The 24780-nt window shown below is 41.2% G+C and overlaps 1 protein-coding gene across 4 annotated transcripts in view; it reads right to left on the minus strand.

Annotated features, from left to right (window-relative positions):
* The window catches only part of ptn (pleiotrophin), a 53877-nt gene that overhangs the window by 26454 nt on the left and 2643 nt on the right, over positions 1-24780 (minus strand). The window contains exon 1 of one of the 4 annotated variants that reach the window (XM_051941227.1): positions 24265-24375. The exons of 2 other annotated variants lie outside the window; for them this stretch is intronic. Coding sequence is in view for 1 of the 2 variants with exons in the window: in XM_022208288.2 (XP_022063980.1) it covers positions 22899-22963 (65 nt within the window). In the remaining variant the exon portion in view is untranslated. Of the gene's footprint in view, positions 1-22898; positions 23032-24264; positions 24376-24780 lie in introns of those variants that run through there. One more of the 4 variants, XM_022208288.2, reaches the window with a different exon arrangement.

The following is a 24780-nucleotide window of genomic DNA, read 5'->3' on the forward strand; positions in this document are numbered from 1 at the left end:
GAATATTTCTGAGCAGTTGCTGAATTGTGCTATTTTTGCTGGAATAATGAACAAAAGAAGTCTTTCCGTTGATATTGGACATAGGTCCACTTGGGAAATTTTCATACAAAACCGAACTGCCTCAGCTTTTATAATTACGAAGAATATCTTTTACTGGCACCCCCGAGAGTGCAACATCACCAGTGAACAATGTTTATGCTACTAAAATGCTGCTGTCACATCTCCTTAACGACCTCGCATCTGGAATGTGGAGCTCTTGGTCTCGCAAAGTCAGACCATTCTTTCTGTAGAATGGTCTGACTGCACATCCTTAGCATGCTGCTATGGGGGGAGTAAAAGCCTTAGCATGTTTGCAATTCTTCAAAGCAATTACAGCTGCCTTGCACAAGGTCAAAAGCAGAAGACTTCTTATGAATATCTGCACCTTCGTCCTTGAAAGAAGCCATTTACAACAAAAGTGCACAGTTATGCGAGCTTGTTTTATCCTTTTTGGGAGCACTCTTTAGAGAAAACTTCTGGGATTTCAAACGTTTCTGCTTGAGGTCTAATGCTTTGTAACTCAGTGTTTAGTTATTCTTAAATGAGTGTTTGTCATCGGTTGCCTTCATAGTATTAAAACTCTAGCCTTATCTGGGTAAATAAGAATAAAATCTAAAAAGTCACTTTTGATATTCAGAAATATAAAAGCAAAAAAAAAAAAGCCATTGTATTGACAGATTTTTTTTAGTGTGCTTCTGTGTTTGTTTATCTTCAGTTACACACAGAGAGTACAGCCCGATGTCCTTGGGAAAAGTCAGGCAGAAAAATCCACTCCTGAGTAGCTTTTCCCATCTCACTAGTTGTGATTCAGAAGAGGAGCGAACGCCTCACCTAGACACAGGGCATATTGAAAGGATTTATTTAGGAGCTTCTCAGTTTGTGTGTTCCTTGAGCTGAGCTTTTGAGAGATTCCGGCACAGATGAGATGAGAAGTGTATTGACTAGAGACAGAGGAGGGCCTTTGAAAGAGACAGACAAGCAGACAAGCATGTAAAGTCAGGCATATAGCTCCGGAATGCAGCCACAAAAGCGGCGGATTATAGAACAAAAAAGAGCGTAAATAGTGGGAAAGGTTTCCAGCAGGAATATAGATAAACCGTATGGAAAATCATCTGAGTGAAAGCTGAGAAAGCGGTGCTGAGCGTCGCAATAATGTGCTCCGGGTGTGATAATGACTGCCATTGAATGAAAGTGAATGATTTTCTCATGGGGCCGTGAGGATGCCCTAATTGAGGCATGGCGCCATTTCTCATGTGTTAAGGTGCAGATGATTAGAGGAAAATGCCACACATTTTCTGACTTGTGTTTCGTAAAGGTCAGACAGTGGGGGAGAGAGTGTGTGTGGAGAAGGGTCCCCGCTATCTCCGAGAACAGCCCCAGAGGAGGCCCCAGGGAACCGCACTCCGGAACAAAAACAGCATGTGTGGCACTCTGTGTGCGTTGCGTGTGTGTTGTGTTCAAGACCAACTCCTGAAAACAGAGCTAAGTTTTAAGAGCGGTGCAGAATGAGAGGCTTGTTTAATGATAAAAAACGCAATAATAAGGATGACAAACAATGGCTCTCTGAGAGCATCGGAGCCGAAACATCCGAAATTGAAGTCTTCAATTTTTGCATGAATGCCTCCATTACGCTGATCATATTATATTCTGCTTCCCACTCGTTCCTTTATCCTCCCACTCATCTCTTTGCCCTCTTTTTTCTATATTACGAGCGCTATGAGAGCATTATGAACCCCAAACCATAACTGGTGTGACAAACTCCAGTAGTTACCAATTATCCTCCTTTCTTAGGATTAGAAAACTGCAATACCACAAGTGATGACTCCATTCAACTTTCTGTGCAAATTCCGCTTTTTAATATTTTAGCCATGTTTCCACAAATGCTGCCCAAAGAGAGCCACAGGGAGCCCACAAGTGGATTAAACTTTCAATAAGGGCTGCTTTTCAGTAAGGACAGGTTGGTAAAACACCAGAAAAAACAGCATGTTTTCTTATTGCTGCCTTTGAGGGTAAACATTTCAAGCAAATATTACAGAACATTCCAGTTTTGGACATTGTGCATGATGGCACACAAGTTTGAATAGTTGCTGCTGCTGAAATTGTTTTGCACCTTGCCTTGCATTCCCATAGTTCAGGATGCTCCTACATGTACGCTACCATTCAAAAGTTTGGGGTCACCCAGGCAATTTCATGTTCTCCATGAAAACTCACATTTTTACTCATGTGCTAAAGCTAACACAATGTAGCATTAGAACACAGGAGTGATGGTTGCTGGAAATGTTCCTCTGCACCCCTCTGGAGATATTCCATTAAAAATCAGCTGTTTCCAGCTAGAATAGTCATTTACCACATTAACTATGTCTGGACTTCATTGTTCTTCATTCTTCATTAAAAAAAAAACTGCTTTCTTTAAAAATGAGGACATTTCTAAGTGACCCCGAACTTTTTAACGGTAGTGGCACTGTTCTATATTAAAGGAACACTGATGCACATTTCCAGCTCTATAGTTAAATCTGTTTGTTTGTTTGTTTTATTTCATTCATTTGTAAAATAAAAATAATACAAATAAAAAATGTTTCATGTAGATACAACAATCACCAAACACAAATGAAAGTGAGCAGAAAGAAGACAAGTCTTATTAAAAGGGTCTCTACTGGTATATCTTTGCATCATTTACATTATATATTGTATTTAAACATATATTTAAACTCCTTATTTACCTTCTACTGGACTTTTGTACAGCCCCTCAGTTCAGCATCTGTTTGAAACAATGAACTACGACATTAACCATTGATTTGCAGTGGAGCTAAACTGAAGCCTAAAAGAATGTCTTCATAACTAATGCCATTTTTATCAATCTTCCAAATCTGGAAAGTGAGTACTAGCATTGGTAGTAGTGGTACACGTACACAGAATCCATTATTTTTACATTCCCCATTCATTGTCCATGAAAACAGTCATGCAGTGCATTCTAGTAGTGCCACAATGCATCTTGAGAGATGGGGCTTCCAACTTTCCCCATCTCAGCTGCATAAAGATGAAGTATAAGCTACCTTAAGCAAATCAGGGGTAACTAGTCACCACTCGACAAAATTGTTAGCTCCCGACAATGTTGTCATTGATCGAAAACTACTAACATCATGGCTTCCTTCTCACTTCTAATGTTTTTAGAAGTACAACATTTTTAAGTGTTTCCAAACAAGCTGCTGTGCTGATTCAGTTTGAAACCAGGAACAGTCGACGAGTGAAGCCTTCATCCAATAAGTCAGACAATCAGACGGTTGTACTGCAGCCATTTCGAGAGCAGTTTTAGTGTTTTTGTGAAGACCAGATTAATCACAATTACAGCTGGCTATTGATACATTTCACTAAAGTTCATCTCTGGTCATTGATTAAACCCGTTAAAAACTAACCTCTGGTCGTGAAAGTTAGATCTTTAGAATTTTTTTCCTTGAAAATGAAACTCACTCCTCTCCATTTGTTGCAGCTGGAGCACACCAGCTCACCTGTAACCTGACTAAAACGCTGTAAAACCACTCTAATTTACACTATTTGAGTAATTCAAATTTATGTGGATGAATTACTCCAATGTTCCCATGTTGTGTAGAAGCATAATGGTAAAGAAAGTTTCACCTGCAAGTTGACATGATTGTTTCTGTCTGTTTTCTTACAAATGAAACCCCAGAGGTCTGAATCTGTGTTTTAGAGACTTTAAATCATCAGTATACAACAGTTTCAACATGGAAATGCAAGGACCACAGCACTGACAGCTTATTGTTTCCTTGATATGTATAAAAAACACCATATAATGCGATTTTCATTGGATTACATCTTTAAAACTGACCTTTTTTGTGTTATGTTTCAACAAGCTGCTGTAAAAATGCCTAATAAGTGGTTAAATAAAACACTACCAACTGTTATTGTGTTCTCTAATGTGTGAACTGCAGCAGTAGATAAAACTGGCCTGCAATCTGTTGTTTTCATTCCGGGGATATTGTTCTTTTGTGCCATCACAGGATCACACAGAGTCTCTTTCTCAAATTATCATGTGACATAAAGTTATACTCAAACTGCGACATTATTAACATAATATATGACTTATGCTTTTACTTAATGTTACAAGGTGTCTGAGGCTAAACACAGATGTATCACATTTAGATAATACAGCAGAAAAAGGCGACACAGTGTGAATATTTAGAGTCAGCAGGTTTTGATCATTTCAGATCTCGCTGATATGAATCTGCTGCATTCGTATGGTCGCCTATTTTTATCCTATCCATTTATCTCCATTCCTTTCAGTGAAGAAAGCTACAGTAGAGACACCTGTGCACTGGCTGGCTGCAGGGGACGTCTTATCGCCACTCCTTGTCCTTTTTGCTTTTCTCTCCGTCCGGGTGCCTTTTGATTGCTAGAAATAGCCGAGCTTGTTCCCTTCAGATACTGGCTGTCTGCTTGCCAGAACCTGTGCAGTCTGATCCCCCCCCCCCCCCCCCCTCCCCCGGCAGCCCGACAGCCCAGAAGCAGAGCTCCATTCCACTCCATCCCCGAAGCCCCATAGTGTTAGCATCAACAGTCACCACCTTGCTCTCTCAGACGCCTCCTCCTGCCTCCTCTCCGAAGGCGCCAATTTAGAGGCTTCTGTCTAATTGAGTAGGCAACATTTATCTTTATGTTTAAGTGTATGTGTGAGAGCGATCGTGTGCGTGTGTTCCTCTCAGGAACCCACTGAAAGCACCTTGAGTCACTTGTTCATTAAAGTATGCTGGATGAAAAAGCCTTTGCACACAGCGTGGGCAGTTTTGTCCGCCTTTTGATTAAGCCATCCTCCCTCCTTTTCTCTTTTCCACTCCATCACTTGCCTCCCTCTCTCTCTCTCTCGCCTTATATCTCATCCTTCTCTCCATTTCGTATTCAATATGGTTAGCTAAGAGTCGCACAGAGAATTCGTGCTTCTGTCCACTTGAGCGGCATATCTCTGTGTATTTAATTTTGCTTGTAAACAGACTGTGGAATTTCATATTTGGAGGGGAGAGGCAGCGACGGCTTATTAAAGAGCCCAGAAATCACAGTCTTCTTGAAAGTGAGAATGCACTTAATCTGCTCTGCATTATGGTACATAATGCTGGAGCGGATATGGCTGTCAATCATGACTTATGCATAAATAGTACAATAAAACTGCTCAGTGTAGAACAAATTTATTTATAAAGTCCTCCACAGTGTACAGGTTTGCCTTTTGTAACTGTGGCAGCATGTCTTTCATACTGCAGTGTCTTTCTGCTGTGTCATTCTCTATTTTATGGGCACAAATGCAGTAACGAAGCAGAGTCAATCAGAAAGACGTACATTAAGTCTGTCCTTTGTATATTAAGTTTTCATTTCTATCAGTCTTGTTTAGGCAGTTTGATTCAAATCATTTTTATCATTTTGCTTCATTCAAATATCCATTGTCACTGTTTGATTTGGTCTTTTCAGACATCAGGTCACCATTTAACTACGCCTCAATAAGCAGCCATTCAGTTCACAACAAAGTAAGCCTAATGTAACTCATGGTTTGTTGGTAAACGCTTAATTTCTTCAATTTCAAGATCATCGATTCAGTTCAGCTTGAGAATTTGGTGCTTCAGATTAGTTTACTCAGACCGAACACCTCTATTTCACCAAATGGAAATGAAGGCTGTGTTTCAGGTTGTGTCGTAGTCTTTGACCACTCTCGAAAGATCTCGTCTCGACTGCAGTTTTACTTTGCGTTGATTTGGTCTGAGACAAAAACAACTTGGGATTTTGTTTCAGAAGTTGCCAGATCTGCTTCTTACCATAATTACTGTGACTGGATGTAAAACTTCCTGCTTCTAATAAAAACCAATACTGGACTTATTTCTAACGTGAAATCTAACTACTCCTCTTCACATGCACTTTGAGAATGTAAAGGCAGGAGGCAGGAGAAGAACCTCTGAAGATCTTGGGGTCTTTTCTTAGTTGAATTTGTCTGGAAACCCTCTAATAGTGAGGGGAAGCACCATTAAGATGGCTGCTTTAGACACAAAGGAACAGCAACTCTACTTTGAGCTCCATCCAGATGTCCAAGCACCTAACACTGTCTCTACGGTTGAGCCCAGCTATCCTATGGAAGAAACTCATTTCAGATGCTTGTCTCACTGATTTGATTCTTCTGAATCCCATATAGGGATGGGTTGGAACATTGAAAGCTTTGCCTTCTGGTTTAGTTCTCTCTCCACCAATACATGTCCAGTGCAAAACTTGCATTACTGCTGATAAAGTACCAATCCATCTGTCCACCCAGCCCGATCTCACGGGGATTCGTGAAACTGTCACGTAAGTTTTAGTTTCGGTTTCGTGTGCACCAACACGATTTCATCATGTTTTTCGTGCCGCTCACCACGAAATGCGCACCAATGTATTTTAAACGGCGGACTTTTCGTGCCACTCAGAACGTATTTCAAAAGAATGTGTATATTATATTTTTAATGTAAAACCGTGGCGAATCCAACGCTATATTTTGCATGACATCGTCCCTAACCATAACCCTAACCATAACCCAACCATAACCTAACCATAAGCCGGTGGTACACTTACCAATTTGCATAGGAATTTCAAGAATGTCCGGCGGCCGGCGGCCGCAAACGCGATCACACAAGCAGTATACGCCGATGGACAGCTTAGATCGTCATGAATCCGCCGGTATAAACCACTTTCAGATGTGATTACCACAGCGAAAAACATTTCGTGGTGAGCGGCACGAAAAACATGACGAAATCGTGTTGGTGCGCACAAAACCAAAACTAAAACTTACGTGACAGTTTCACGAATCCCCGTGAGACCGGGTTGGTCCACCACATATTCCATTTTAGAGCCACTCGTGAACAAGCAACTCACCCCCAACCTGGAGGCAGGAATCCGTCATGATCTCGGACATGAACGTGCTGACTCCTATCTCGACTCGGCTGCAATATCACGGTCTCATGTAGGTGAAAGAACGGCGTCATCTGCATAAAGCATGACTCTGACGTTCCCAAACTGGACAACCCTTCCAACCAAGACTGTGTGTTGACATCATAGTCCAGCACCCACTTTAAAGATGCTCGACTCTTTGCCAAGAACACATGAGCCTGTATCTTTCAAAGCATAGATTAGAGGTATCATCTTATTTGGAAACATCGTCGGCTGATTCTTGTTCTAATTTGACTCACAGTGGCAGTAGGGTGGAAGCATGGTTTGTGTAGTACAACTCCACATTCAGGACTCCATACAAGGCATTGCTCATCTCCTGGATTTAAACCATGATTCTCGTCTCAGATAACCTACATCTCCCACCTACACACCCGCCAACATTTCCCCACAGATGTTTTCCACCCACTTGCCCCAAACCAGCCGTCACACTGTGAGGCTGAGAGGGAGCATGACTGCAACTGCTGGTAGGGAGATAAAGCCTGCAGTTACCTGTAATTCCACACCAGCTTTCACACACAGCATCATGGTCAAAACAACTTGTTCATCAGCAGAGAAGGACTGGGATTAACACCAGGCTGGCTACTCTAAGAGCCACCTACAGTAGGACTGTCAATACTGTTAAGTGCTACAGATTCTTCTCTGCGACGCCTCTGCACTCTGCCTCCCAGAGATCTTTATTCTTGTCTTTAGAAGTCTGACTTATCAGCAGGTGGATTTCTCTCACTTGCAACCTTTTTTCATTTACATCAAACGAAACTACAGCCCTGAAAAATCTGGATTGTTTCCAGAAATCTGGTTACATCGACTGAAACATAATGTCAAGAGCAGCAAATCTGTGAGCAGAGCAGCACATAAAGAGCAAAATCCAATCTATTTATATGAAAATGTCACACATTATTACTTTGTACACACTCAGTAGGTGTACTGCGAGGAGCTCTGTTTATTTCACCCACTGAGTTTATGACACTTACATTAGGACAAATTTGCATATGCTCAGGAGTGAGGCTGAGTTGTATAAACATGTTTTGGTGGCATGCAAAATGACAGCAGTCACCATTTTACCTACAAATCATTGAGATAAATATAAAATTCTATATGCAAACGATAGCCAGCATGGCTTAGAAATGTGATTAATGGCCGTCTTGGCAGGTATGAAATTGAAAATATGCACAGTCCTAATGTAATAAAGAAAGGATAACTTAATGTGGATTTTCTTTGCATATTTCAGTATGTAATGTGAAGAAAAAAAACCTCAAGTCTGTAAGCAAAGGGAAAAAGCCTTCTGCAGTGTCATGCTAACCTCGTCTGAGGATTTGTATCAATTAAAGTCAGCCGCCACTCTCTGTTTAATAAGTACAATGGCGCTTCAAGGTCAGCGGTTGGAAATTTATGACTGCCAAGGAGCCATAGACATGTGCTGCTGCTGCTGCTGCTGCTGTGTAGCTTCCTATGAAACACAGCACAGCCTAGAGACAACTAGATTCTGGCAAACAGACTGATTAAACAGGTTTATGCATCGAGTTTGTGGCAAAATAATGTTGAGCGTGCATCATGTTGACACGGGAGAATGTTGTTTTGTGTTATCACGGCCTGTGCTGGTTGTTTGCGGCAGACAGAATGATTTACTTTTACACATCTGATTTCATTTTGGTATTTCTATGCAGGAGGAGACGTGAGCGAAACTGTCACGGCGTTCATTAATGTCCCTCTCCCTTTTTGCTCCTCTCACATTTTCGCCTGCAGATCTCATCCCGCATCTGGAGGGAAGCCGAAGCAACGACGGGGGCAACATTAGCTCGCGAGGCATGCTAAACTGCGCTGTCACCGAGACACGCTCCAGATGAGAAGTTTTGACTGTCTGACATCGACACAAGACAATAACTGAGAAAAGCGTGGGCGGATCGTGTTTGTTCACTTCAGCAAAACAAATTGTGGTGGACAGCTTTGACAGCTCTTCCCACCATTTTGAGGGAGACGTAATGTTGTGTTTACAGTATTAGTGTCACACTGTCGCGTAGACGCTGCAGAATATATACAGTGTGTGCTTTATATATTTACCTGTCACATTTAAACTGGTACTCTCCAGAGCCCACATACTGCGAATCAGAGGCGCCTTTATGTGCGCTTGAAATAGGCATTAAAGGCTCCATCTATATGGTCTCTGATGGTGAATAACAAAGATACAGTATGGTGTCTTTGTTGTGCTCAAGCACCACAGCCCTCTTGGTTCCCTTGTAGCCTGTGTGGCAGTGGAACAAAGCCCAACTGCAGATTACGCAAGCCTCACAAAGGCAAACAGCAGTAAATTTCCCTCCAGGCTGAGGCTCACCTCAGATCACACGGCAACAGCGGGGAGAAATAGTTACAGTTCAACATCTACGAGATGCGTATCACACCTACCCTCGACCAGTCAGGCCCCCACAAGGAAAAAAAAGCCTACTGATTTTGAAATAACAATAATAGTCCATCTCAACAGCCTTTCGAGTCGCAGCATTACCTCAATATCCGTCCAATTTCAGGGATGACTGCAAGCGAGCAAGTTTCGGCCTTTTAATCACTAACCTGTGCGATTTGGCAGGAGGCAATCATCAGCGGTCATTTTCAACTCTTTTCTCCCAAGGACACCTGTCAGTGACCCCTCAGTATAAGCGGGAGGCAGGTGCAGATTTATTATTAATTAGCGCATCCAGAACCTCTGTTCGACTCCCATCTTCCAGTTTTTCAATGTTTGCTTGATTAATATTCAGCAGCGTACTGTTCCCAGGAGGCTGACCTGCAGAGAGATGGGAGTATTCTTTGCACCTCTGAATAACGGTGCTTCTCTGCTACTTTGGTGGGGGATTTGTTCCTCGGTGCAGTCTTTTTTCTTTCCAGGCAAACTGCCTGATGCTATAAGATAGACAGATGGGATTGAGGTGGAGAGAGAAGTTGTGTTTTTATTTGGTTTGGTTCGGTTTTTGCCCAACATTATTTGCAAAATCTGTGGCTGAATAAACAACACGTGGCTGGGTTTTCATGTTTCTTATAAGGTGGTTAGGGCTGGCCCGAATAGTGGTTTCTGGCCTCCGAATATTCGTGCCCCTAAAGACGAATATCCGAATATTCGTTCCGCCCCGAAAATGTCCGATTGGGGGGATTGCTTGTGGTGCAGACAGCCCGAATATTCGGATCCATACGTCTGGTCTCCCGGGTCCAAATTTTGCCTTCGTTTTGTCTTCAGTTAAACTGAAGAATTCCCAAACAGCGGAGGTCTTCAGCATCTTGTCTTGTGTCTCTGCAACGAAGTGAAGCGTGACGTCAGAGTCGGCAGCCACCCGGCCATTCGGGTGGTGGTAACAAACACGAATGGATGAGTCGAGATGAGCCAAACACAGCAGGATGAGCCGAAGTGGCCCGAAGGCGAAGGGAAGAGACGAGCTCTGAATATTTTCATCTGTGGGGAGGAAGGGGTGCTCACATAGACATATGTGTATATGTTTATGTGATCACACGACGAGATGAGCCGATATGAGCCGATGTGGGCCGAAGGCGGAGGGAAGACAGTAACGCCGCATATTTTTTCCGCCCGGTAACTTCCGACGGGGGGGGGTATTCGGATACTAAAATTAATATCCGGATACCGCCGTAACCAACGAATATCCGGATATTCGGGTCCAGCCCTAAGGGTGACATTGGGGATTTTTACATAAAATTCAAATGGCTTGGGATTTAAAAATAACCTGACCTTGTGTCATAAAATTGAATTTAAATATTTGAATATAATTTTTCTTGACTGGCTGAAAATTCTATCAAGTTTCATCGACACCAAGCGACAACTCTAGGCTAAAAAGTTATGCCAACACGGAAATGCCAAAAAAGAGTCTCTTTATGATCATTTTGTGTCTTTTTGTCATCACTTTGTGTCTCTTTATAGTCATTTTGTAGACTTCATAGTAATTTTGTGTCTCTGTGGTCACTCTTAGTCTTTTTGTGGTCATTTTGTGTCTCTGTGGTTATCTTGTGTCTCTTTATAGTCACGTTGTGTCTTTTAGTGGTCATTTTATGTCTTTGTGGTGTTTTTCTGTCCCTTCATGGTTATTTTGTGTCTCTGTGTTTATTTTGTATCTCTTTGTGGTTATTTTGTGTCTCTTTGTAGTTATTTTGTGTCTCATTGTGATCATTTTCTGTCTCTTTGTGATCATTTTGTGCCTCTTTATGGTTATTTTCTGTCTCTGTGGTCACTTTGTGTCTCTGTAGTTATTTCATTTCTCTTTGTGGTGATTTTGTGTCTTTTTGTGGTCATTTTATGTCTCGTCATAGTCATGGTGTGTCTCTTTGTGGTCATTTTGCGCCTGCTGTTCCTCAAATGGTCACGTGAGGCTGCAAGTCAGCCTCCATAGACCCCCATGTTAAAATGTACAACTTCACAGCAGAAATAAACATGTTTACGGCACAGTACAAGAAATGGTTTTGGCCACTATAACTAATTTCTCCATTCACGACGACTATGCAGAGGGTACTGTTACGGCCACAGATAGTTGTGTGCCGTCTTATTTCTGGGGGTGGATTCCTTTTGGGCCGTTGTGTGGGGAGATGAGGTGTGGACCCAGCTGTGGCTGGTTTCACAGCCTCTGGAACCCCAGTTGCTAGCGATCTCCACTGATGACTCCAGAGTAGACGATCTGCTCTCCAGCCTTGTTCTTCCCACCTCCCAACTTCTGATTGGACCACCATCCAGTTCCCTTCCACCTTCAGCCAACCCATCAACACCTGCAGAGTATATAACTACAGCCAAACTCTCAGCTCAGGTGGCTGGTATTTGTGACCAGTCTGCCCTGACGGTTCTGTGTATTGTTTGTTTTCCTGTGCTGTCCTTTGGTTCATAAGTACTTCTGGTGGGTTCTACATAAAAATTCAAGCTTCTGTTGGCGGCTGCTAATTTGGTGTGGAGACTGAGGCTCCACTTAGCAGTCCACCAACTTAGAGAAGAAGCTGTTTAGTATTTTGAGTATTCATGAACTGTGTGTTCATTGTGTGTGTTCAGAGGCACCAGTTTAGTTTGTTCTGTGTGCTCTGTGTATTAGTTTTTGTTACCTGAGATGGGGGTTGTTCCTGTATTTAAGTTTGGCGTGGGAGTTCAGTTGTTTTTTTAGCTTAGCTCAGTTAAAAACTGTTAGCCTTCATTTTGTTATATTCTGTTCTTTATTTGGCAACATCCACCAGTCTTGTGTCCTTTGCATGATCACTTTTATGTTAAATTAGCCACTGAGCAATAAATTAATTCACCCAAACCAAAAAAAATGGTTATTTTGTTGCATCCAGCCAACCCTAGAGGTTGGATCATAACAGTACATTTCTATCTGTTTAAATCACACTGAGCCTTTAAGTTATGCATGATTAAATGAGGGCCACTTTGAGTTACAAGTGGGTGCCATCATATTTTGCACAAACCGCCTCAGCTCCACTTTTTGACTCATTTTGGAAGAGAATTTTGGAAAATGGCAACAAAAGCCACAGTGCTGAGCATGAAAACTGATGTCATGGAGAGTTTGTCCATCTGTATATACAGTCAGTGGTCACCACATTTTTTTTTTAAAAAGGTGAATTTACATTAAAGATGAGTGATTTTGCTTCTCTTTCCCTGTTTGGTCTGTTTCTTGAGGCTCATCTATTCCCTCACCCCAACCAGTCAAGGCAGATGGTTGCCCTCTCTGAGCCTGGTTCTGCTGAAGGTTTCTTCGAGTTTAACCCTTACAAGGCCATGTTTCTGGAGAAGTACATATACTAAAACCACCGAATCCATAAAAGTATCGATCAAGTCTTGCGAGGTCGCATTGTCGTAGACGTTCGCCATTGTGAATTCCGGCCGTGTTATTACAGTACGCGGCCCCGATAAGAGCTTCGTAATTGCGGCTTCGTTATAACGACTCATACGGCTTTATCGTTTGAAATAAGCAAATTTGGGGCCAATGTTTATATCTTACCATTGGTCGGCACATACGGGTGTGTGCATATTTTATGTTAATTAGCAATCCTAAACAAGTCACACGTGTTGAGCCGAGAATGTTCGGTTTCGGCTGTGTGTACGAGTAAGCGGGAACGACTGTCGTGGTTTCTCTTGGATGTGCCAAGGTTGAATAACACATCACACAGTTGCTTTTCATGACATAATTTTATGATCAGGAAGAACAGCATGGAGCAGACAGAGACTGTCTGGGAGGAATCAGTCAAATGAACCTCTCCGAACAACAACCGGAGGTCACTTTTATATGCTTTGGACAAGAGGGTCACCACAAATAGTTTCTGCTCAAAGACCAAAATAGGAAACTGAGGGCCCCTTCAATCATCCTCCTAGACACAGAGGCCCCCAAGAGCCCCATCAGTCAACCACCTGAAGATTGGGACCCTTATTTGGACACAAACTTAGACCCTTCTGAACAGTCAGGAGCAAACATAGTACATTCCATTCTAAACGGTGGAAAGCAGATGAAGCACATGCCATTCTACTAAATATATTAAGCAACACGTCTCAGATCAGATACTACACGGCTTTTTAAGGGTTAAAGGTTTTTTTCCCCCACAATTTCCAATTGCTAGTCAAAGGGAATCAGTGGGTTTCTCTGTGTAATCTACTATTGTAATGTCGTGACCTTACTCTGTGAAGTGCTCTGAAATGACAGATATTGTTTGTTAAAGGCATGTGGCTGCCTACCCTGAGCCTGGTTCTGTTGAAAGTTTTAAAAAGGGTTTTCTTCCCACTGTTACATGAGTTACAAGAGAACCATTGAGTTTCTCTGTATAATCTTATATTGTAAAGTCTTGACCTTACTACGTGAGGTGCCCTGAAATTATATAATTTCGATTTGGCACAACCTAAATGAAACTGAATTTATTATACGAGTAAAATCTGTCGCATTTTATGGAAAAATCTAATATGAAAGGCTCACTCTCTCGAGTACTAGAAGGTATCTCTTCAGTTGTAAAAGAAGGTTGTAAAGTTGAGTCAAAAATAAATCACTGGTCATTTCTGCAGACTATTTAAAAAATCCCAGCATATTCCCGCTGTTATCTTTATCACTTCCACACATCCCTTTAGATCCCTAAATCATTACTTCATTTCTTTTACAGCAGCAGGTGGGTGTTTGAATTAAGATTTTTAAGGCTAAACGATGATTCTAATTTCCCAGTCCCTCTTCAATTCTCCACATGAAGGAGAAAAGGGAAACTCATTTCAGATGACTCGACTGCATAAAATGCTCGCACATATTCACCAAAGTCTATTTTTCCTCTTGATGTGTGGCAAAAATCGGAGGCAGGAGGGTTTGTTTTGATGGTGATATTGCTTTCTTTTGATTTAACTGTCAGTAGAGGGCTCTCGTGATCTATGTATAATGGCTCTGACCTCTGCTGCAGTAACTGTATTTAATGACACCCACCACCAACATCCTTTCATGGCATTATTGAACAGGGCTTCTCTCCACTGCTTACTCTGTTTTTCCAGCTCAAACAATGAAGGAGATGGCCTTATCGTTTACCTTGCCTCACTGTCAGATGCTGTGCGTGTCTTTGTTTCCTGCTGCTCGATGTCCCATTGATTTCCTCACTGTGCTTCTGGACTAAATTATATCCGTGGTCCTTTCTCTTCACTATGACCCCTGTGTGAAGGTGTTTAAAAGACCTTTTTTTCGCTGTGTCGCTGTCATATAGTGTGGATGACCTCATCAACTGCACACTGGCCTCTTCTGGGTGAAATAAGTTATTGCTCGAGGAAACGCAGAGAGAGGATGCGGTTTTGAGGGGAAATGGGATCATTTCAAATGTTTTTTTTGTTGATGGAAGATGTCGGCCATATTAGAGGTTCATTTAAAAAATATCATCCATGTTGATGGGTAGTTTTGGAGTATGTATCTGCACAGAAATGAGAAAACAGAGTTCCGCCGCCGCTCCCGGTGAACCTGCGCACTTTCTCATCTCCCCAAAACACTCTTTTTGGCAGGCTTGGAATTACCTGCAACCATCCCTGCCTAAATTGTTCAAATATATTAGAAGTTGATCAAACAGAAAGGTTTTCGGCCGCGCGCAGTCGACAGAGCTTCCCCTGTGGGCTGTTGGGGATCAGACATGAAAACGGGGAAAGAACAAAGGCTTGTCGGGACTGTTAAAGACGTCTGGACCACAGAAGCCCATCAAAATTCATTCAGTGAAACGGGCATGAAATACCCGGCAACTGCAAGAGCCTCTCCAACATGTCAAAACTTCCACTTCTGTCTCTTAGAAAATGATGTCAGAACAGGGAGACGGTTACATAAAAGACAGAAAGCCTTTGCTTCAGTTAAGCTGTGTTTTCCTAACACATAAATCAATAAATGCAGTGTTTGCAAGTCATGTTTTTATAATGAATGCATCACACATATTAAGTTGTAATATATATATATATATATATATATATATATATATATATATATATATATATATATATATATATATTAAAATCTATGTATTTTTGTGTTTAAAAGGGACTAAAAAGTTTAAGAAAGGGTTGATTCAGTTCTGACATCATTGCTTTTCAACTAGGTCTAAAGCTACACAAACCAAAGTTGTATCACTTATTAAAGGGTCAAATGACTAAATAGAGTATTCAGGTCAATATATAACTGACTGAATGAAGTGCAAAGGATATGTCTTGCATACATTTTTATTAAAGTACAAAAAAAACTAATGTTACTTATGTTCATTATGATCATGTCTTTACAAATTCCATAATGATTTATTATGGAAACAATCACTTATTAATAAATAATGACTGGATATCACTACAATTTCAAATAACTGCCTTAATTAGGTTTAAAAAACTAATTAGCTAAACAATGATAAAATGAGCTAATTCAAAAATTGTTTTAATTGTGTCCTGTTAAGTTGAGATAATCATGGCAGATATTTCTTCTCTGGAAATATACCAAATTTTATATGGAAAATAACAAATTGTATCTGTGTCAGAGAAATCATTCATCAAATTTCAATTTTACTCAGTTGTGTTTATATAATATTTTAGAAGAATCTTTCTCTAAAAATGCCATATGGTGTTTGGTTTTAGGCAGCCATGTTGATTTTATGTCTGAAAACCAAAAAAATGTCAACTATGTTACAAAAAGCCTCGCAATTATATACTGAGCCATATTAGGAAAGAAGTGATGAATCAGGGCTGAGTCAAGAGGTGGCTTTGGGTGGCCATGGCCCCTTTAAAATAAAGTATGGGCATCCTATACAACCAGTAGTTAAACCTTGTTAAGGGCTTCACACATATTCATATAATTCAAAGTTACCAATTGTAATACCAACAATTAATCTGCCTTTTGAATCCTGATGTGAACAAATTCTAAGAGTAAAAAAATGACCAATATGCTATTTGGCCTACAGCAATTTGCCACACACACACACACACACACACAAAAACAACAACAAAAGAAAGGATAGCAAAATCACGGAAATGATCAAGTGACTCTGCAGTTACCCTGAAGTGTACTTTAATAGCCTGCAAATGATCTAGTTTAATTCAGAATCAAGTTTTTGATCAACCCACTGATGCTATGTGCCCGGCACCAAATTACAGATACAGATAAAGTTAGTGGCAGGTTGTTCAGCAGAGTTGAGCATTCATGTTGGAGAAAAAGTTGCCAGCACCAAATAGTTAGCAACTAGCTAGTGAACCTCCCAATGAGCACGTTATTTCCTTTATGATGGTGGAGACCAAAAATGGAGCTACGAGGAAGCTGAATATTTACATTCTGGGTGACTATGTTTGACTTTTGTTCACAGCTGCCCAGAAAACAAAATATGTCCTTTAATTTGTGATTACTGTTGCAGATGAACTTAAGCTAACATGCATAAGAAGGCTTTTGGGTTTTTTTGGCTTCCTTTTTTTTGTCTTTGCAAGAATTACTGATTCCTTTTTATATTAAAGCCACAGATAAGATAAAAGCAATCAACTGTTAATTTTTATTTCAATAGCAAAAGAACCATCATGAAAGCAGAAGCATGACAGGAGACATAAAAGAGATGGAAGATGCTGCAACTCATTATCACAGAAGTGTTCTATGATTTTGTGCACCCGGTATGATGTGCTGTTAGCATTTAATAACTTGTTTATTTTGCTTCTCAATGCAAAATGTGAAGAGAAAAAGATGCTTTCTCGGAGAAACCTTGTGCAACAGAGAAAGACTGCTATTTTTAACTTGTTTACTCCGGTTTGCAATGATAGTGTCACTCGGTTCCTACTCCGCCGAGCTCCTCGCGACCCTCAATGAATCAAGCAAAGCTTGCTACGCACTATATTCCAGGAGCCAGTGACAGTCTTATTTCCAGCCATCGGAGAAGCAGGGAGACTGTTATTTACTGAGAACGGTGGACAGAGGAAGATTGGACATCCCTGATCTGTCAAGGACGTGACTTTTGGCCAAAGCGAATTCTTCACTTTTATTGCTTTGTCTTTGGGGCCATTTGGCACGAGGAGATCAAATTGGGAAGCTAACATAGGGCTCACCGTCATCTAACACTGTCTTCCTAAGTTTTTTGGACAGATAAAGTCCAATATATAACCTGTAGAGTCAGGATTCTTCATAGAGTCTGGCCTTGGTTTTGCAAGTAAGCTGCTGACTAACATTCATTGGACTGGCCAATATTGGATGATTCAGAGTTTGGATCTTTATCACCAAAAAAGCAGCAGAAATATCAGGAATCATCTTTAAATTCCCAAAGAATACTCAAATCTTTACTTCAGACTTACTTTGCATGTAACTGTTGTACAGGCAGAGTGCATGTGTGTCTTTTGAGAGATGCTTGGAATTTTTTAAGTGCAAAGCAGTCACAGAGGAAGGCACATGCAGCACCACAGAGATCCATCGCCTGAGGTCTTCTGACGTCAGCCGGAGAGGCTGATGGGAATTCAATACGCAGCATCCACACCGCCTAATTTATTCAGCAATAAAATCGGCTGTAGCTTGTTTGTCTGCAGCTCCATTGACGGTTTGGGCCGATGAATGTCACTGAAGTTCACTATAGATTCTTTCACTGAAGAGCTTGCTGGGAATCACATGAAATCTCTCCGAGCTTATTTGTTTGGCTGCTAAAGCCAGAGCTGCGTGGCAGAATATCCTCTGAAAGAAAAACAGTGAGGCCAGTTCATTTACTCTGTTTACTCCTGTGGTGTTTTCATGAAACGAGACATTGAGCAATCCAGTATTTCAATAAGCTAAGAAAATGAGTTGAAACATCTTCCGTTCCTCGCAGAAATAGACACTGTATGACAATAAGGAGCAGAATTGCTCACAATGTGTTCCAGCTATTGTCCAAACAAACTCATTTAGTCTTTTTGCTCGCACGTACAATGCAATTTTTGTCCACCTCACAGCTCCATCCCATTCACCATCACCCTGCCTCTGCACTAAGCTATTTCCATCCATCAGTAAATGCAACCCACCACATTTCCTGTGTGCCCGCTGCTGTCATTGTCTACATTCATCTGCACAGAACACAGTTCGCCCCAGCTTTATTTAAGCAAACCATAAAATGCGGTGACGCTATACGTGACACAATTTGCAGATAAATAAGTGAGCCCACTTTTGCTGCACGGACACATTCGATGCATTGAAAAATGAAATCACAACTCGGAGCTGCTGTGCAAACAACAGCAGCCCTTCTGTGACACTCGCTGTGCTCATCTGTGGGGCGGTTGTAGGGTTAAAGGGGTGGAATAGAGGGGAGTATGTATGGCGGTAGCGGGGAAAGTGGCTCTTGCCCGCAGTCACAGCCCCGGGCATTAAACATAACCTTTCAACTTGCCACTGAGCATTAGAGCAGTCGGAGGAGACGGCGAGTCCTCGTGCACTTCAGCGTGGCAGGACTGCTGCCTGCACTGACAACCTCTTATATTTTAAAGTGTGTCAGACAAGTCAGTGCAGGTAAGTTAGTGCCCAAAACTGACATGCAGTTGATTCAGTAACTCTGCTGGTTTTGTCTGTAGAGCAATGAGAAGATTTCTAGAAGAATTTTCTGTCCTTTAAAAGTTGCAGTACACAAGGTCCTCGGTTTATGATGTCCTCGGCCTACGGCATCTCCCACGTATTTATTTAAAAAGTGTTGTTCTATCAATGTAACGTACGGCAAATTTTGTGCGGGAAATAGTTGGCAAGCGGAGTGGACAAATACGTCGTCACACAGTGCTATGCAAGGAAGATGGTTTTGTTTACGTTCGCTGGTTGCTGCTGCATGAGCGATAAAATGACTGCAGCGTAGCGGAAATGAGTTATTGATATTAAAGCAGCACTCTGATTTTCTCTCTCGTCCCTTATGATAATGTCTAAAGGTCACTTGGGTCCATAACTGAACTTTTCGAGGTACAAATAGTAAAGGTTCAGAAAGTGATTTGAAAGAAAGGGTGTGCTAATGTAGTTGTTGGGGTCAAGATTTTGTGCCTCAATATTGCACTTTTTCTGAAGTTCTAAGCTTGTGTCCAAAGACATCTCATGGCACTTTTTCATCTACACTCAATTTTCATTTGGGCATGAAAATCCCTCGTCACACTGCAAAAAGAGTATTGCCTTCTAACTGCTTCAATTTGAAACACAACCAAATTAAGTTGATCCAAATTGGCTTATGATGTAATATATTTGCACTGATTTAAGTTCAGTCTACTCCAGTCCTTTGATTGCTCTCAGATTACCTGCTTGTGTTGCCGTACCCTGATTTTGAAGCTTCTAATTTTTCGAACTCATGTGTGCTCAATAGATTTGTATTTTTTCCCCCCTTTTCTTTACTCTGTGACTTGAATAATCCTAGTAGAGGAAAGGAACAGTTGAGTTTCCACATACAGCATAGGCCAAGTGCACAGTACTATAAGCAGAAAACCTTATTTTTGCACTTTTATTGAAATCCCAATGCCAGTTTAAAGGGACATAGTGAAATATCAAGTTGTTAGAATGCAGAAAAGCACAGTGCAAGCAACAAACTAGAAGCTAAATGAGATTGACTCAAAAAAGCAGCTTTTTTAACATACTTTTTACAGTGCAAATAGGAGAAACTCAGGTACTGTGTGCAGAACTTGGCAGGTTCAGGCTCAGTGGGGGTCCTTGTTGCTTGTCACCTCCTTTTATATCACCGTGAAGGCTGACAAAAACGCTACCAGTGAATCAAAAGAGACAAATTCATTCACTAAAATCTACACAAGGGCCATGTAATGTAGAGTTGCACTTTATGAAATCATCCTGTCATGCTCCCATGAATATTTTCATGTAACGCTAGTGGACGCCGACATTTGAAACACTGCTTCTGCAAAATAGATTCCGTCAGAGCTGCTTTACATTCAGTAGAGGGGCTTTATGTGCCTGCTGTGAGCACCTTTTGGAAGCTCTGGGATCTCAGGGTGATACAGGAAGGTGACAGGAGTGGATGTCTTAAGGGTGGAGAGACGTCCCTTCCAGTGGACAACATGTCAGGCTGTAGAGGGCTTAAATCTGAACCGTTTCAAGGACTAAACCATATGAATTCAGGCTGTGTTATTGTCTTCTTCTCCCAGGACGCCTCCTTGTACTGTACTGCCATCATCGTGTACTGAACAGCATGTGAATTGTTGCTTTACTAGGCCCGCTAACATCTCTAAACTCCAGCAGAGACGGAGGGCGAGGTCACAGCCCTGGCCTGGTGTTTATGGTCAGATGGAATGTGAACTCCGGGTGAGAAAAGAGGGGGGAAGTTATAATGAGGCATCCCCCCTCTGCCGGTTGTTTGTTTGGACAGACCGGCTGTCTCACAGCACAAGCTGCGGATGGAATACTAATGGATATGACTAATGATTCTCTCTCGCCTCTTTCGATTCCTCTCGATTTCTTCCCACTCAGCCCTCTCCTCTCACTCCTCCTTTTTCCTTTTGCCTCCATGTGGATGAAACTTTCAAAGGATTCTAAATGCATTATTGAGTTGCGGTGGCCGGTGGTGACAGATGTGGAATGCACACATGTTTTAAGATATTTAGGGCAGGTGGCAACACGCCCGAGCTTACGGATCCTGGTTTTCTAATCGCTTATCGGTGGGTGGACAGAAAGTCATCCTCGGTGTTTGCAGCCACAGAGTGGGCCTATCTAATCCCCTCCACATCCATCATAAGTGTTTAACTTTCCAAATCATACTTTCTCCAGAATGCGGTGCCCTGAGGCAGGAATAGGAAGACGTCCCTGAGCTGCAGAAACTCTCCACTGGGCCTGATTAAAACCTGCTGAGATTTAACGAAGGATTAGACACCCCCTTTGGCATGAGGAGGCTGTATAAACTGTTTAAAATTATTTTTGGTATTAAGTATTGAAGATCTGGCCCTTCAAGCAGCCTCGTAACCACTGTCTGGCCTAAAAATAAAAGCTACAAGAGGAAAAAGGCAAAGATTCTGAACATATGATTTTATTGAATCAGTTGAAGGGAAAAAAAGTTTTATTTTTTCATATGATCACTGCACTTAAAAGGTGATTGATCTAATCAGAGGATTTTCTCGCCACTATACAGCATTAGCAATCCAATTAGCAGTGGGACGGGAGTAGAGACACTAAGTGGCAGACGGCGCTCCACAGCGATGCGCACAATCAATTTAACTTTCCATTCAACATCAGTGGCCACATCACAACAAATCCCCGCATCCCTGTGAGTACGACCGGCCTCAGACCCCCTTGTTCTTACCATCATAACCTCAGGAATTAAATCCCCTCTGAAGAAATGATTACAATATCACTAAAAACTTTACTTGCTGGGTCGAATTCACTCCGAAGCCGCCATCGAGTGGTTCAAAATAAAATGAGATTGCATTGATTGAGCCAGTACATTACAGCATTTAGGTGGAGCTACGGCAGCGTATCGGCTGCATGTTATTTAATAGTCCCTTCAAGGTTTGCTTCAGAGCCATTTAGCAAGGTGCTGCATTGGGGAGAAAGCCTTCCAAGTCGATAATACGGCTTGCATTCATTTCGGCTGCATTATCAACACGGAGAAAGATTCACGGAAGAACAATGGCATGTTCATCATTAAAAATTACCATTTCTAAGTACTGACTGCTAAATTCATGCTAATACTAATGTCCAAATGATTCCACTGTGCTTTTGTTGCTAGATTTGTGGTAAATACAACTTAACAACACTGTAAAACATTATGCATAAATTTAAATTAATTCAACTCATCTTTTCTAGTTGACTTGATGTAAATATATTAGTATTGCTTATTTCTAGTTAATTCAACCAAAGTTTTTTTTTTCAGTCAACTTTGGAACTTAAAAAAGATCCTATTATTTAAGCCATTTTTGATTTAACTACAATTTTTTTGGGTAGATACAACCTAAGGAGAGTTAAGTCAGTTTAACTCATCTTTTCTAGTTGACTTAATGTAAATCTATACATTTTTGGAATTTCTAGTTAATTGAACATAAATTGTCCATTTAAAAAGATATTAGTTCTCATAACTTGAGTCATTTTCACTTAGAATAGTGAGTGAATGAATGAACAGCTGAGAGTTCACATGACTCATTAAATTTAGTTTATTAGAAGGCAAACTTCCCAGGTTAGAACTCCTCGGAGACCTTTTAGAAACTAGTAGAAAGTTGCTGTGTGTGTGTGTGTTTTTAGATTAGATTTCTTTTCACGTGAGTTAAAAAATACTCTAATTATGACAGTGGTTATTACTGATTAATTTATAGACTTATAATGTGTCTAACTCTCTCTGGAAGCAGCCTCACAGATTGGCTTTGACAATAAAAAATGTCTTCAACAACTGAGGCTCTATGTTCTCAATGTTAAATGAAGAAGAAACTCGTTAAACTTTGAAAATGTTGAAGGAAAGTCTCTAACCACTGTCTAACGACTTAATATCTTAAATTTACTGACCTTGTTTTCTTCACTTCAGTTGAATCAACTCGGCTACTTTCACAAAACTCTCGACTTTCAAACATGCAATCAACAGAAGTGCCGCGAATTCACATTTTCCAGGCAGCAGGCAAACTTGGGCATCTAAGCTGAATGAGCTTGAAATGATTTACAGTGCGGCATTGTTTATCCAACTCTCCTTTTTGTCTGTCTGAGTTTCAAGCACTCTTTGAGTGCTGAGAGAGACAAGATCATCCCTCAGTTCATTAGAGGAATACAAACACTCCTCGTTCCCCAGTGCTTCACACTCTGCAGCCTGTACACACAAACTAGGAGCGGGGGACCTGTATTCCCCTGTATGACATTTGCTAAAGATACACAACTACTACGTCTGTTTAAAGCCTCCATCTTGAACAGTTTGTGTGATAATCAAATATCACCAAAGGAAAGAGGCCAATTTCTATGTTTTGGCTTCTTATTTCGAGATTATTCATACTTACAGCAGCTCTCATGATTATTCTGTACATTACAAATGGCTCACAGGATCAGTACTCTGTAGAGCTGTTTCCATTTTCCCGTCTCTGAACTGTTTTTAACAAAAAAGCTCTGAAAAACAACTGAACTCTACCTGTCCAGCTCCAAACAGCAGGTAGACAAAGTTAGCAGGAGAACACAGCAGACCATTTTAGCAACTAAAGCGCTGCATATTTCCCTCCAGAGCTGTTGAGTTGCAGCTGTTTTTTAACACAGCTAAAGGAGAGTGAGTATTGAATATAACATTCACCGGGTAAACAGAACCTCAGCTCCAAATGAATGCTAATCTTTCGTAGTGGATGCTTGATGTGGAAAAAAGCCACTGCTGGCTAGCATATCAACTTTATAAGGCGATAAAGTGTCAAGGATGTGTTTACAGCTTGTTGCACTGCCTCCAGTTGGTGTTAAAAATCAATAAATGGAGGTTTAACATGACTGAAATCACAAATGTACAGAAGAAGTTTGCAATATTTCAAGGAAGCCATTCATTTCTGTCAGTGTATTTTGCGTGGAACAACTGTAACTTTATTTTTATTAACTATTATCGTCATTAAAGGAGACAGAGCAGTGCTTTATTTGAAAAACTCTGCCGATGATCAGTGCAAATTTGACCAAAACGTGCAGCGTGATGCACAAGTTTTAAGATGCCCATAATATATTTATATGTCTTGCAATAAACAGCTGGGCTGGTGCATGCAATATCTGAATAAATGAATGGCATTTTGCAGAAGCGATTCGTAGTAAATGGGTTGAAATTTGTATAACGAGCAATACGGTCGATTAAATATTAATGTGAACAGATCAGCATTAAACTACAATCGAATGCATCCAGTTAAATGGTACTGTACATTACCGTCGTATGTTTGCTTTCTCAAGAGGCGGAGAAGTTCACATCCAGCCATGTGCCCTTTGCCCCATCTTCATGCAGTCACTTACTGGAAAAGCTGGGGAGAGTTTGCCTCTGTGCACAAGCGTAAGTGTGTGTGGGCGGCCGTGCGACCGAGTGGGACTCTAATGAGCCGACTGATTACAGTGGAAAGCCTCAGGTTATCATTAGCTCTCCGAGGATCAAACGCCAGATCAAGCCAACAGCAGGGCGGAGAGATGACGAACGCTGTTAGATGTTTGTTTTTCCGCTGGAAAAAAGAAGAAACTCTGTGCAGATTCAAGGAACAAATAAGTTCAGTGCCTTTTCGGGGGCCACAAAGCTGTTGATTCTGATCAAAAAATAATTGAAGGATCCACAACATGCCTCGGTACTTGTGCACAAACACAAACCCCCGACTTGTGTATTTGAATCCCTCCACAAAAGGCGTTACTAGCCTTTTCAGTGGGCTTCCTCAGACAATGGGGACCAGCAGCACACAAG

This window comes from Acanthochromis polyacanthus, chromosome 1, assembly GCF_021347895.1.
Source record: "Acanthochromis polyacanthus isolate Apoly-LR-REF ecotype Palm Island chromosome 1, KAUST_Apoly_ChrSc, whole genome shotgun sequence".
NCBI lineage: Eukaryota > Metazoa > Chordata > Actinopteri > Pomacentridae > Acanthochromis > Acanthochromis polyacanthus.